The following is a 13,886-nucleotide window of genomic DNA, read 5'->3' as shown; positions in this document are numbered from 1 at the left end:
GCTTTGGCACACGAAACATAGAATTTGCCGCCTTTGCGTGTCGTTGCTCCGGAAAAAAAAGAAAAAGAAAGCTAATAATGATGATACCTATATACACAGGGCGAACACGGTGTTGGCCTGGTCAAGCGGGATTACCTGGAGCATGAGCTCGGCGTGACGACGGTGGACACGATGCGGCAGATTAAAAAGGCGCTTGATCCGCTGTGTTTGCTCAACACGGACAAGGTCATTCGCATGCAAAAAGCGGGCAAGGGCGATGAGGTCCAGGAGTGGTGAAGAGTTGGTCGCTTGTACTTGTATGTCATGAAAGAAGAAGAAGAAGAAGAAGAAGAAGAAGAAGGTGTCGTGCAGTGTATTATAACCTCTCTGTTAGATGTTGAACATTTTTCTCGTGACTTGTTTCCCTCCCCCGCCTTGGACCAAAAATTCATGTATAAATTTCGCACACAACTTGCATTTACGTCTACTTCTCGCGCCATATGAGACTGAATCTGTCTGAAAAACGGTTTGATTTGCTACCAGCAGAATCAAGTCTAATGTATTTTATATTCATACTATCTAACGAGGCAGTAACTTGATAGCTTGTCTATAGCGGAATAGTATATTATTTCAGCAAGTTGACTGTACTCTAGGGGCACGCAACCACGTGTATCTGCTTTGCCCCCCCCCTGTTTAAACCTCTGAGGCGGCATCAACCCACCCCCGCGTACCGCCCATCCAGTACACTCTCGAGCATCCGACCATTGCCATCAGTTCTTCGTCGTTGCGAATGCTTAGTCGAATGTCGAGCGGTACGATGGCGCCATTACGACAATGATCCATGGCGCTGTTGCCAGCCAATTCTAGCATCTCGCCACATAGAAACTCCACGGCCGCCGCCAGCCCTTGGATAAACCCCTCGACCCTCAACATGCCGAGGTCACGACCGTCGCTTCTGGAGTGGAGAAAAGCCGAAATCTTGTCCGCAAAGGCCTCTCTACTGGTAATGACGGACGGACTGGATCGAGGATCCATAATGGCCGTATACATCCATTTGTCGACCGTGTTTTCTTCGTCGTGATGCTTGGGAAATAGTGAGGCTGCGATGGACTCTTTGCTGACGGTGTCATCATCGGCGCTGCTGCTGTGGCTCGCCAAGGTGACTAGTGAATCGAGGTAGCTCAGCAGGGCCTCGTTGATTACTTCTAGGCAGGCGCTTCTCCAGTAGGCAGAAAGATGCGGCATGGGCTCGTCAGCAGGATTCAGTGGAGGAGCATGGGCTCTAGAAGCTATGAGGTCTGCATCCTGCGCATCGAGAATATAGTCTGCGGCCTCGTACGGCCCACGCAACCCATCATCTGGAGGGACCGTGCCAGACTGTTGATGCTCTTGGAGCTCGCTCTGGACCAGTTCCAGCCCATCCATGTTGAAGCCCTCTCGCAGCAATCGACTCATTCGATCCTGGTCGCTCTCAAACACCCGCAGCGTAGTCTCTAGGCCAGCAAACGTTGTAAAAGCAAACTCTGTGCATGTAGTGAACCAGAAAAAGGACCGTGCGGCTTGGTGGTCGTCGGTAAATCCGAACCGGCCAAACATGTACTCTCCCGTGACCTTCATCCAGAGGCCGTGGGCTTGAGACTCTCGCTGCGATGGGGGCACATCCTTCCACAAGCCAATGTAGTCCCTGGCATGAGCATAATCGACGAGCCCGAGACTCTCCCCCTCCTCTTCCCCAGAAAAAAGATGATCAGACCCGTCCGAGTCGTCTGATGCTTCGTCCTTGCACCGCTCGTCATAGTAACCCCAGTCGTAGCGATTGATGGGGAGCACGCCCTCTTCCACAGTCTCGTCGCTATGCCACTGGCTCCCGCTATCGAATTCATAAGGTGAGCCTGACACCCGCAATATCTTGTCGACTTCCGTCTCGGGGCTGACACTGTCGTGGCACACGAGCCAGGCTGTACGCTCCCCTGACCGCGAGTCTACAAGCTCGTAGGCATGCCAGGTCCCGTTCAAGGCGGTAATATTATAGTGCACTATTTGCGACTGGACGGTGCCATCCATGTTCCATTCTACAGCATTGGGGAACGGCTGCGGGGGCAGGGTCAGGCCATGGCACATGTTGTGCAGGTGTCCGTAGCAGAGGCATCCCGATGAAACGGTGAAGCTGGAATGCGGTTTTGGTGTCGGCTTTTCTAGCTTTTCGGTCATGGTGAGACTTGCTGACGATGACTAGAAAAAAAGGAAAGGGTAAATTATAAATACATTTTGTCAACTTTGTATTCACAGATTGACACGAGATTCTCACACTTTTGTGGCGAGGAGTAGCGAGCGAGGCTTCACCTTAACCGAGGATGCCCACACTGCTGTATCGCCTATATAACCAACCCCCTTATCACACAGCACACACTTCGTATTCACCCAACAGAGGCAGGCGTTATCCGACACAGGGGTCCATGACGACAACTGGCTGTCCAACTTTTCAAAGTAAAAGTTTGTCTGTTGGTTACTATTTGGAAGTCATCTCCTTTGCCTGCTGGCTCTATCATATTGGGACGTCCGATGAAAGTAGAAATAAAGACTCGACGATTTTAATAATTGGCAATAGATGAATCTAAAACTCTAATTAGAAACCAAGTAGCTCTCTAGACTTTCAAGTTAGGAAACCAAGTAGCTCTTTAGACTTTCAAGTTACAAAACCCCCCCTTTTCTTCACCCACCTCTTTTTTTTTTTTTCTAAACCACTAGTTGGGCTTGATAGTTGCAAAAAACGGAAAAGTCTTGGGACTTTGAAATAGCCATGCTTTGCTCTTTGCTTTTCTTCTTCTTCTTTTTTTTTTATTATTTGTTGAGCTGAGCCACGCAGAACTGGGCAGAGGGCTCAGGCTCAGGCTCACCGGGGCCGTCTTTGATAATGTAGCCCGGGTCCTCAACCTCCAGTTCGCCGTCCAAGATGGTATTCGCCGCGTAGCCCTCGTTGCTGTTGCTGTTCAGCTTCTCCAAAAATTCAGGCACGCCGTCGTCAATAATGACAACCTTGAAGAGATTGTTGGGAGGCGGGCCCTTCTTGTCGCGGCCGGTCACGGCTCTCTTGGAAAGCGACGAGTGCTGCGGGCACTTTTCCTCGAGGCCCTCGGGCTGGGGCAAGTCGTCGCGGTACTCCCAAATGCCCTGCCCGCCCGCCTCGGTGGGAATGTAGTACGCATTGTTGGCCTGCATGAACCATCCGTCCTCGAGCTCGCAGGATCTCACGTCCTTTTCGTCGGTGAACCAGCCCACGGCTTTGGGAGTCTTGGTGACGGCAGATTTTTTTGCAGAGTCGGTATCCGTCTCGATAATGTTGGCCGAGGCTTTGACGGGGATTCCATTCTCGTCCCGCAGCGCGTACGTAAAGGTGCAGTCTTCGTCGTACTTGTTGGCCTTGATCATTGCCGGCTTGTGCATCTTGACGCCCTGGTTCTCGGGGCCGAATCCAGCCGCAGACTTGTAATTGTCGTAGTTAAAGTCGAAAAACTGAGTGGCAACGCCTTCCAGGGGCGGACAGCTGGGGAAAAGCCCAAGACTGTACTTTCCCTTTCTCTTGTCACCAGTATAGCACTTTTCGTCAAAGTAAGGCGTCAGGAAGCATTTTCCCTTGATGGTCCTGGTGTACGTCCAGGTCATGATTCGGCAGATGCTGTTTGGGGGGCAAACTTCCTCTCTTCGGACGTCCTGTCTAAACTCGGTCTGCTTGGAGGCTTCGCCGTTTTGGCCACCAGATGTACGCTGATTGCCGTAGACGGTCGCCGAGAGAGAGGCCGAGAAGACGCCAATTCCGCCTGACGCTTCAGCCGTGGCCGAGCCGCCGATTTCCGTCGCCACCTCCTTGTTCCATCCCAGTCTCGAAACATCAACCACTGCCGTAGACGTAGTGATTTCAATCTTCTTTTCCACGGGTCCGGTAATCTGGTCAGGGGCATCAGGATGTGGGTTGATATCCATATATGATTGGAATCCATCTTCTTTGATATTGTTGCGCAGATACATGCACTTGCGCTCTTTGTCACTCAAGCCATCCAACTTGACGAGATTATCAGAGGCTTCCAGCAGGCCCTCCGAGTACGGAAGACCCTTGTTCAGGGCTCGCTGGATACTCTTCTGATGGCGTTGAACCTCTGGCGCGTTGCGGATAAGTGCAGCCCAGTTCAGGCCGCCCGCGTTCTGTCGGGGAATGATGGAGCCGTGTGCAACGACGGCAGAGAAGGACAGCGTTGTCCAGAGCATCATGTTGACCATGGTTGATGTAGACGGCTCCGAGAGCGGTTATGAAAGTAGATGATGAGAACTTATGAGTATAAAGAAGAAGACTCGAAAACAGAGCAGTGGATTTGTCTGTATCGAATAGTGGTTGCTTTGAGGATTTTTGAAAATTTCCAAGGCGAGAAGCTCGGGTATAAATACTTGTCCAACTGTACGTCTTCTGCTCGAGAATCAACAGCATCATGTTGCCTCAGGATGCTTTGTGGTTACGAGCTCAGTCTGCGGCATCGCCATTACGCCGTGGAAGCACAACGGTCATCTTTCTCGCAAACCACACTGCCGGGTCCACCACTTGCATTGGGACCAAGATTACCTATATTACCTGAATCACTAGATGACTATACATTCAGACAATCAAGGTGCTCATCAGCCGATACTTTGACGGTATTCAGTCTGAATACCCGAGTCATTCTGTTCAACGAACAGATAAAATAGCATAAACATGCTGCTAGTCATGTTATTCGGCATGTCAGCAGCTAGGCATGATGCTCAGCCCCCGGACAAAATAATAGATGGTATTGCTATATACAGGCTAATGACACGACTTTTTCTTATGGTCTGATGAAAGGAAACAACTACCAGTATTGCCGTGATCCATCATGCGCGACTATAACGCCATTGTCTTATCGCCCCAGCTATAAACTAGCGATCATATCCATACACCTTGCCAGTATTCTCGCATTTAGCCGAGTTGCGTACGCAAGTTATAGGCAAGTATTAGAGTTATATTTCACTGTAATACGAAAGTCTAGAAGCCAATGTAGCTTGAGCTACCATGTTTTCTTGCCTGACACGCTGCCCAACATGGGCATGATAAACTGAAATTCATCGGCGGGTCTGGCAAGAGACCGGCTCGGGAAAATTGGACAAGTTGCAGTTATGAATAGAATCAGTAGCCGAAATATGAGTATTTGTAGTCCTGTGTTTGCCTGAATTTCGGAAACTCACGCTTGGCCTTTAGACTGCTACACTCTTTGTGAAGCAGCGACAACAAGTTTGCGTCTGATTTGACCTAGAAACTTTTGTAAGTACTATCTTAGCCATTCAAAAGATTGATGACTAACTACATCTCTAGTTTCTTGTTACTTTCTTGAAACGAGTCTTGCGTAACTCCCTCTGAAGTCATGGAGTTGCCCAAGGTAACCCGTTTTCTATGGTGCTACCTCACTATCCTCTTGGCCTTTGGCCAAGTCTTGGTTGCGCAGCTGCCAAAGGTGGAGCCGGAAATTCCCCAGGATGGTCTTCAAGTTCGACTTGAACGTGAGCTGTTTGCCAAGCAGCAGTCCGTTGTCTACGCTAGCCATCTCGAATTCGATGAAGAGCCAAAGATATCGGATAGACAGTTCTTGAAGATTGCCATTGATGCGTTCAAGGAGATGAGACACATGGTTGATGAAAACAAGCTTGGAAAGAAGAAGATTCCAAATGTCATGACGACGCTCCTCGTTGGCAAAGAAATGATATTTGCGTCGTCGGCAAAAGGCTCAAACGACCCCATCAGGGAAGACGGTCAGGTACAGGATGACCTCGCCGAGTGCGGCAAAGATTCGGGAAACAAGCACAAGAACAACGGAAGGTGTGGTGAGGTGATGGCTTTCCACGAATACTATGAGAGTCGTGTCGATCCAAAGAAATTGGGCAAGGATAGCGGCGCTCGAATTGTGGCCATTGCCTTTCCGCGGGATGCTGATCTGGCAACAGCGCAACCTGAAATTCTGGCCCCCTGTGGTAGCGGCGTACGTTTCCCTTGAATGAAAGGATACATCTCAAGGAACAGAATACTGACCGAGAATTCAGGATAATTGGGGTTGCAACAGGCTGGTCAAAGACCTCAATGTATTGGATAACGACAAGGTTGCGGCGGATCCGGAAATGGCAGATTTCGATTACAAGAAGCTGAGGAAGGAGGGAAAACTCAAGAGCATCAAAACCAAGTTTGAAGAGGGCAATGGGTCAAATCCCGCAGACAAGCCTGGCAAGAATAAGCCAAAAGGGCCGCCTCCCAACAACTTGCCCCCCAGACCTAATAATAAGCAAAGGCCGTCCACCCCGGCAGAAACTGGAGACGATGGAGAAGCAGAGGACGACGAAAAAGTCAACAATGGAGGCAGCAAGAAACAGGGACCTCCTCCTAACAACCTGCCTCCCCGGCCGCCAAAGGCAGCTGCGTCGACCCCGGTAGACACGGGAGACGACGGAGAAGCAGAGGACAAGAAAGCCAATGGCGGCAGCAAGAAACCGGGACCTCCTCCTAACAACTTGGCCCCCAGGCCGCCAAAGCAGAGGCCCTCCACCTCCACCCCGGTGGAGTCGGGAGACTCGGGCGACGATGGAGACAAAGGAGACGACGGCAGTGGAGAGAAGAAGAAAGCTCCGCCCCACCGCAAACCGCGGCCGCCGAGGCCACACCACAGGTCAAGGGCCCCTGATCAGGACGGTGAAAAGTCGGGCGACGACGATGAACCAAGAGATGCCGGCAAGGTTGCGTCCAGCGCCGGACGGCGGCTGCCGGGTGAGATGCCTGGGAGACACGAGTCACGTCGCTATTTCCGGGCCTAGATTATCGCCCCTTCTATGGTCATCATGTATCCATTCTGGGTTGCGTCGTTGATGTAGGACTTGTACTTGCTACATAGTTGTTTAGTTTCTTTAACCTTGGAAGAACTAATATGCTTGGCTATATTCACTTTCTAGCTGTGATAGGCGATTTCTGTAGTTTTGATTTTCCACTGGACCCGTATAATCGCGCTTGTTTCAAGTAAAGCTAGACTAACTGTAGTTCATCATGGCTTAGCAAGGCTCAGCATTTATGCATTTGGATAACATACATAGGACGCCCGGCATATATATCTACATATGTTCAACGGCAGTGTCAATCAAAAGTGGGTCTTTATTGTGGCGTAAGCTCCGGAGCTGCGCCGACGGCCCGAAATTGATTTGTCTGGGCAACATCCTCATCTCGTTGGAGCACAGAATATCCCGACGACATCCCGACGGGTGTGAGATTTACCGTTTTAAACGCCACACTAAGCGCCAACCAACGTCAACTAGTCAATTTGGTCAGCCATGACCAGTTGTGGTGTGTCCAATAGTGTTTACAAAATGACAATAGATATTATCACATCTAATCGTTACAAGAACAGCAAACTATTAAAGAATAAAAGACTTTGCTTGCAGAACCCTCATTGTCTAACCATTTCTGGTTTGCATGAAAAATCTTCCTCGTTGCTCGATCAATATGTGGTGGGTTATAACCCTTATTACAGCTCGTGGTGTCATGGCAATTGAAACCGTCTGACTCGACAGCACTCGCATGTTGCCGAAATGTGCCGGGACACGTGATTGCTAGTACCAGTAAAGGCATTTCAGTCGTGCAGTGGAGTTTATATGTATATATATACCTAAATATAGGTATATTACGCCGAAAGGCTCGTCTGAGCCTTGCGGCACCTCTACGAATATGTCTGTGTACTAACTTGAAAATATCATAGGGGGGGGAAACCCTAGTTAGTGGGGTTGCCGGGTTTTCTGAGTTCCATCTAATCTAGGCCGACTCTGGAATGATTGCCAGGGGTAATGTGCCATGGCCCCGCAGACGCCCCAGTCTGTTTTCTTTCTGCCCAAACTTGGCAATCTTCTCCGTAACTAACCCGAAAGGCTTGGCTTCTGCGTGTCGCCTGTCATGCAATTGATGCCCATGTTAGAGTTGCCCCGGTAAATTGTTTAATGTTGCTCCTGCGATAGTACTCACATCTAGAACACATAGGCCTCCCAAAGGGCGCCTCTGTATTGACTTGTCGCTCTTCAACTCTCATCTCACCCGGGAACGGTCCGTCGGCGGCCTCTCTTTGTCTCGCAACTCCCCCTCAATCTTTATCAATCCCTTGAATCTTATACCTAGTAGCCCAACCAAGTCAAGCAGCTCTAAACAGACTCTCCTGTTCCGACACAGGACGTGAAAGGATGGCGGTGACGCCGCTCAAAGACTGGCCGAATGAGCTGCTCTTGTCTTTTTTGAATCTGCTACCCTTGACCGACCTGCTCTCCATGATTAAAGTCTGCAAATCCATCTACGCTGTATCCATACCCCTTGTTTACTCGACTATCGAGACAACCTGGGCTTTGGGCCGCACGCCGCCCGTCGTCCTACTACTGAGAAGCCTCGTCGAGCGTCCCGAGCTGTCAGGCCACGTTCACGACCTGCGTCTCGAGGGAAATGGAGTACCAGGTAGACCCGAGCTCAGGGAGCTGCCCGCATTCCCTATCGACGCGTCTCTACTCAGCAAGGCGGCAAAGATTATACAATCTACCAAAGTACCGTTTGCCGATCTTTGGATACACGAGTTGCAATCTGGCACCGTCGATGCCATCGTGGCACTGCTCCTCGCAATGCTGCCTAAGTTAACGTCTCTCTTTCTCGGGCCCAACTTTACGATTCGGAGTAGACTCTGGGGAGGCATGCTTCAATGTGCTCTTTGCAAGCCGCAAAAGACTCTTCCTGCATACAAAAGCCTACGCCACGTCACGTCCAAGTTTAGGGCCAAAGAATACTTTTATACTGACATCTGCAACGCGGCCGATATTCTACCCTTGTTCTATCTTCCGAGCATCGAGGATTTATCAGTATCTATCGATAACCCAGCCGAATTTACCTGGCCCGCTTCGCATGCGCCGAGCCCATCAATTGTCTCGCTGGATATCTACAGGCTGCGCGAATCCCGGTTAGGCCCCGTCCTGTCCGTATTAAAGGCACTTCAAAAGCTGCACTGGCACTGGTCTTACCAGCCAGATCTTGACGAGGACGTTAGCAAAGGCGTGGTACGACTGGACACGGCAGCTGCGGCACTTGGCGAGGTCGCTGACACGCTCACCGACTTGACCATTACCGCAATGACCCGCCCTAATTACTCGGTCGGCGATTATGACCCTCCTCCGCTAGAAATCCAGGCATCGCTAGATGGCCTGTCCCGTTTGAGGAAGCTCAAAAACTTAAGTCTCCCATGGGCCTTTTTGATGGGCTTTTCGAAATCACCAACCAAGAGACTCCTGCGTGCCCTTCCTCCAAGCCTCGAGGTGCTTCGGCTGACGGCAGATTTGGACGATCAAGACGAGTGGGAGTGGGAAGAAGAGGACTCTGTTATAGATGCGATGAAATTCGAGCTTGCGAGCTTCAACTTGTCGCGCCATCCTTCTTTACGTCGTATCATTCTGCCACTTCCTTTCGAGTACAACGAAGTGACCGAAGACCAGGAAGAGGAGCTACAAACAATTGGCGCAAGAGTCGGACTTGAGTTGGGATGGATTCAACAAGCATAACTGAGCCTCTTCATGATTCGAATAACAAAGAAAAAGAAAAAAATAGAGGCGATTCTGTGATCTGCTTATGAAATTAGTATTTTGCTTCAAGTTAATCATTTAAATACTGTATTGTGTCGGTCATCCAGCTCTGGCGGAATGTGGCTATTAGAATGTATTTTCTGCAGTCTGCTTGTGGCATAGACCGCAACTTACGCAGTCGACCGCACGCTGAAAGTTTCTGGTCTGAGAGAAACTGTTAGTTCCAATCGCCGTTCTATGGTGTAGATTGCAAGCCTGCTACTCACTCCCACCACCATGCAATGGCCAAAACACGATCTCATAATGCTTCCAGGTCAAATGCAAGCGGGCCCCTGCTATGCTTGGAGCATCGCGACGAGGCTACGGGCCATCATAGGCGCTGAGACCGTGATATACATATCTCTTCTTTTTTAGTTGTCGATCGCGCGTCCAGTCCTCGATTACAGTAGCAATTTTTGATACAGTAGGTACTGTTGTGCTTGTACTTTTGACAGTCGGTCGTCGCCGACGTGACAGAAAAAAGCCTACAGAGATGGAGGAGTTAAATGATCTTTGCATGCGTCTTGAAGGATTTTTTTTTGTTCACTTCTTCATGGTCAGGGATTCGAAGAGGAGGGAAATAAAGAAAGGGCGTGAAAAGGTTCAGCAGGCGTAGCTGATGCCGACATGGGTGATCAATGCACAACTGTGCAATGCCGAGAATTTGTAGTTTGGTTTGCTGAAAGGTTGGTTCCATCCTAATCTTTGGTCTGTCTGAGAAGAAAGAGTTGGAGATTGCGGTCTTTGTACCTGTGCTCAACTTCTGTGGCACTGTAAAAATACGAATCTCGGTAGGTGTGCATTCCACAAGCCATGGGTGTCGAGACGAGCCTTGGATTCGAATGAACCACTCGAGACTTTTAGAATTCTCTTCAGGGCTTTTTCTTTCTTAAAAAAAAGGGAAAAACAAAAGTTCGGCAACACGTGAGCGGACTCTCAAGTGGCTGGTGAAAGCAGTGCGGGCCTCGTGCTGCTCAAAGTGAATTGCAAACGTGCTTACTGAATTGTGAATACCCGGCTTTAGAATTTGTTAGCTGAGCTGCACTGATCTTTTCTCTCTCTCTCTCCTTCTACATCTTCACCTGTCTGTTCAGATCGATCAGCATGCCTCTGCCACACAGTTTCACTGAGAAGCTGCACCAGTAAGCAGCACGTTGAAATACAACCCACGAGGCAACGTCGCTAATTGTACAGAAACTGGACGGATGGGTTATTTCTTGACCTCCAGCTCCTTTGCAATGGCCAAGCAATTGGTGTCCACAAAATCGTTCTCTGCTCGCATTCGCCTGTGTTTTTGACGGCTCTCTCAGGCCCCTACCAAGTTTGTACCGCCCTCTGCCGACGTTGCTGCATTACTTACTGACAAGTACCAGGAGTCAGAGGAAGAAATCTACGAGGTCAACGACAGTAGCTATCCAATTGTTGTCGGGATGGTCACGTTCATGTATACAGGCTCTTACAAGGCTCCCGACGAAAATTCGACAGTGGTTCACAAAGGATATGCCGGAGTCTTGTTCCATGCTGGCATGGTGGCCTTGGCAGACAAGTACCTGATTCCATCTCTTCGCGAACTTGCTCTGAGAGAATTCAGGAAATGCGTGGATTGGGAAACGAATCTTCGGGCTCTACTTCAGTCCGTCTCTGGAGTATATGCTATCGAAGGGGATGGACGCGCCGAACTTCGTCACATTCTTGTGAATCGTTTTGACTCTCGACTTGCCTTTCACATCGAAGATCACGGAATGGAACATCTTTTGCGAGAAATATCGGAAATAACTCCTCAATTCACCATCGATCTTGCTATGGCTTTGCTCTTGACAACATCAACCGCGCGCTGCCAAAGTTGTCATGAGACTATCCACACGGCACGAGTCAGAGTCTCTGCAGGACGTATCAAGTGTAAAACTTGCGGTCGAAAGACTTAATTTCATTTTCTTTCCTAATTATCGAGTGCGAGAGTTTGTGTATTTTCGGCCTTTGCCTAGAAGCGTTCGCTGCAGAATCATTAAAAAGAAAAACTCGGCCAACAAAATGTTTGTTCATAAGACAGCTTGACAAGAATATTTGATATTAATTAAACAGTTATTTTCAGTCATAAGATCGTTCCGTAGCTAAAAAGCAATATATTTCGATTTCTCACGGGTCCTCTTTTGCCCCCAGTGCCCTTGGATCCGGTTCAGCAGAGTCGCATTAGAAAACACGTCCCCTATCGCATCAAGCAAGTTGGTTCCGCCCGTCGCTGCTCCGTTTGCCATGCCCATGCCCACCAAGCCAGTCTTGATTATGCTTGTTCCGGCGCCGTTGATGAGCGTGACGAGCGGTACCTTGCCAATCAGCACTCTTTTGCGGAGCAGCGCGCCCAAAAAGTCAATCTTTTCCCCGTGCATGGTGAAGCTGGTGACTTGCATCTGGAGATTGACATGACCAGCCGGCAGCTCTGACGCTTGGCCGCGGATGATGCGGCCGAGGTTGCTCACGATGGTCGGTATGTCCACCAGGCCGTCAATGTGCACGTTGGTGACGCCCGGCACCAGGCTGATGTTGTACGCGAATGCCTCGCCGATTTTAATGTCGTTGACGCTCAGATCGACTGTCGCGTTGCCAACCTGCACGCTGATGGAGCTTGGATTGGAAAGGCTAACGTTTGCCTGGACATTCTTGTTCGCGACGGGTGGCAGCATGAGCTCAACCTCATTCACAGTAATGTCGCTGAGTCCGCGAAGGCCATTGATCGAGATGGGCCGTTCGAGATTAAAAGTGTAGCGCAGGACTCCGAGAAAGACGTCGAGGCCCTTGACGCGCACGTCAAACGGGATCGTTTCGCTGTCGATGAATCGATCTGCCCAGTCGACAAGGGCATCCGAGTCGTTTACGTGCAATAGTCCTTGTTTGATGTCGATTTTTGTAGCCTTTTTGATCGGGAAGCCCTTGATATCCGCGCTAAGCACGGTCGGTGGCTGAGCTATGGTGGTGTCGTGCAGCGTAAACTCAAGGTCGCCGACCCTGGCACCCAATGGTGATTTGACGGATGCATTGGCGGCGAATTCAATCTCTTTTGAGTTTCTGATGAAAACATCCGCATGCTGAACGAGAATGTTGCGAGAGTTGATGAAGCGTGCAATGATGAGGGGGATAAAGACTTTGAATCTGTGTAGGTAAGGGGGAAATCCGTCAGTCGAATGGCTACTTGCGCTTGGCGAGTTTGACCAACAAGAGAGGCAAGAAAATAGCCAGACCCAATACAACTCCAATGGCGTAATATTTCCAAAATTTCTTAAAGTGTGTTTTGGCGTTCTTGTCGTTGCCCTTGTTCTTTTGCTTTTTTGATTCCTTTTCAGAGGCTGGAGCAGTGGAAGACGATTGGTTGTCGTTTGGGCTTTGGCTGTGATTGCTTTGGCTGTGATTGCTTTGTGAATCGGACTGGTCACTTTCACTCCCAGATCTGAAAGGATTTTCTTCCTTGGATGGGCCGGCTTCCGACATGATGTGCAAAAAAATAAAAAAAAATAAAAAAAAGATTGGGTATCGTTGAATCAGGGATTAAAGCCACGGATAGGGCAAATCACCTGTCTTATACAGGAGGGGAAATACAATCAGAGAAATGATATAAAAGTCGGGTCACGAATGGAAAGACGTGATATCTACTATGTATCATGGCATTATTCTGTATTTACAGTATCAGAGACGGATGCGGGGGATTGGCCAAGTAGCCGGGTGTCCGAGACCGTTACAACCCAGCCCAGCGGATCCTTGTGAACACCATATAATATGTGGATGCTGTTGTTGGTCTCTTCGCGGTTGACTGGCCGTATAATGATTGATACGGTGAATATAAGCTAATCAGGGCCGCGCCGAACGGACAGTGCCACATGGTCGGGGTAGTGGGTGAGTGGGTAAAGAGTTAGCCGGCAGTTGTTGACTTGGCCGGGACGTTGATCCGGAACGGAGACGGAACTTGACGAGCTGCGTGCATGAAGCTCAAAGATGGTCGTACCCAGGCATGTCGAAAGTTCCAACTCTTGTTTCCAGACTGAGCAATTTGTGGCGTTTGTTGCTGAGATGGGGCGCTTACGATGTTGAGGCTCTTGTCAGGGCCGCCCAACGGCCATGTTTGGCTGCACAATCGTGCCAGAACATCGCGCATACCCAGTCTGCTATGGCTGATTTTTCCTGCAATTCGTCAACAGATCAATATCGACCCGGGCGGAAACGAGCTGAATCCATCCAGGGCA

At 49.7% G+C, this 13,886-nt stretch overlaps 7 protein-coding genes across 7 annotated transcripts in view; 4 read left to right on the top strand and 3 right to left on the bottom strand.

Annotated features, from left to right (window-relative positions):
* The window catches only part of BBA_01387 (glycolate oxidase), a gene marked incomplete at both ends in the record, with an annotated part of 1,985 nt that extends 1,709 nt beyond the window's left edge, over positions 1-276 (top strand). Inside the window, one exon of the mRNA XM_008596484.1 lies at positions 100-276. Coding sequence (XP_008594706.1) covers positions 100-276 — 177 coding nt within the window. The remainder of the gene's footprint in view (positions 1-99) is intronic.
* Positions 277-672: 396 nt separating this feature from the next.
* Positions 673-2,190, bottom strand: BBA_01386 (histone H2A, putative; the record flags this gene model as incomplete). Its single annotated transcript, XM_008596483.1, has 1 exon — positions 673-2,190. The coding sequence occupies one exon, from the start codon at positions 2,188-2,190 to the stop codon at positions 673-675; it is 1,518 nt and encodes a 505-aa protein (XP_008594705.1).
* Positions 2,191-2,820: 630 nt separating this feature from the next.
* On the bottom strand, positions 2,821-4,254 carry BBA_01385 (uncharacterized protein; the record flags this gene model as incomplete). The annotated part of the gene is made up of 1 exon (XM_008596482.1): positions 2,821-4,254. One exon carries the CDS (start codon positions 4,252-4,254, stop codon positions 2,821-2,823), a length of 1,434 nt encoding a protein of 477 aa, XP_008594704.1.
* Positions 4,255-5,402: 1,148 nt separating this feature from the next.
* BBA_01384 (uncharacterized protein) lies at positions 5,403-6,837 on the top strand (the record flags this gene model as incomplete). Its single annotated transcript, XM_008596481.1, has 2 exons — positions 5,403-6,014; positions 6,076-6,837. 2 exons carry the CDS (start codon positions 5,403-5,405, stop codon positions 6,835-6,837), a joined length of 1,374 nt encoding a protein of 457 aa, XP_008594703.1.
* Positions 6,838-8,241: 1,404 nt separating this feature from the next.
* BBA_01383 (uncharacterized protein) lies at positions 8,242-9,594 on the top strand (the record flags this gene model as incomplete). Its single annotated transcript, XM_008596480.1, has 1 exon — positions 8,242-9,594. The coding sequence occupies one exon, from the start codon at positions 8,242-8,244 to the stop codon at positions 9,592-9,594; it is 1,353 nt and encodes a 450-aa protein (XP_008594702.1).
* A 1,164-nt stretch (positions 9,595-10,758) lies between these two features.
* On the top strand, positions 10,759-11,579 carry BBA_01382 (BTB/POZ domain protein; the record flags this gene model as incomplete). Its single annotated transcript, XM_008596479.1, has 3 exons — positions 10,759-10,796; positions 10,849-10,975; positions 11,028-11,579. The coding sequence occupies 3 exons, from the start codon at positions 10,759-10,761 to the stop codon at positions 11,577-11,579; spliced, it is 717 nt and encodes a 238-aa protein (XP_008594701.1).
* Positions 11,580-11,765: 186 nt separating this feature from the next.
* On the bottom strand, positions 11,766-13,137 carry BBA_01381 (uncharacterized protein; the record flags this gene model as incomplete). Its single annotated transcript, XM_008596478.1, has 2 exons — positions 11,766-12,801; positions 12,866-13,137. The coding sequence occupies 2 exons, from the start codon at positions 13,135-13,137 to the stop codon at positions 11,766-11,768; spliced, it is 1,308 nt and encodes a 435-aa protein (XP_008594700.1).
* Between the last annotated feature and the right edge of the window lie 749 nt (positions 13,138-13,886).

The sequence above is a fragment of the Beauveria bassiana genome (genome assembly GCF_000280675.1).
Source record: "Beauveria bassiana ARSEF 2860 unplaced genomic scaffold BBA_S00003, whole genome shotgun sequence".
Lineage (NCBI taxonomy): Eukaryota > Fungi > Ascomycota > Sordariomycetes > Hypocreales > Cordycipitaceae > Beauveria > Beauveria bassiana.
The sequence above is the reverse complement of the archived record's forward strand: the minus strand, read 5'-3'. Positions and strand labels throughout refer to the sequence as shown.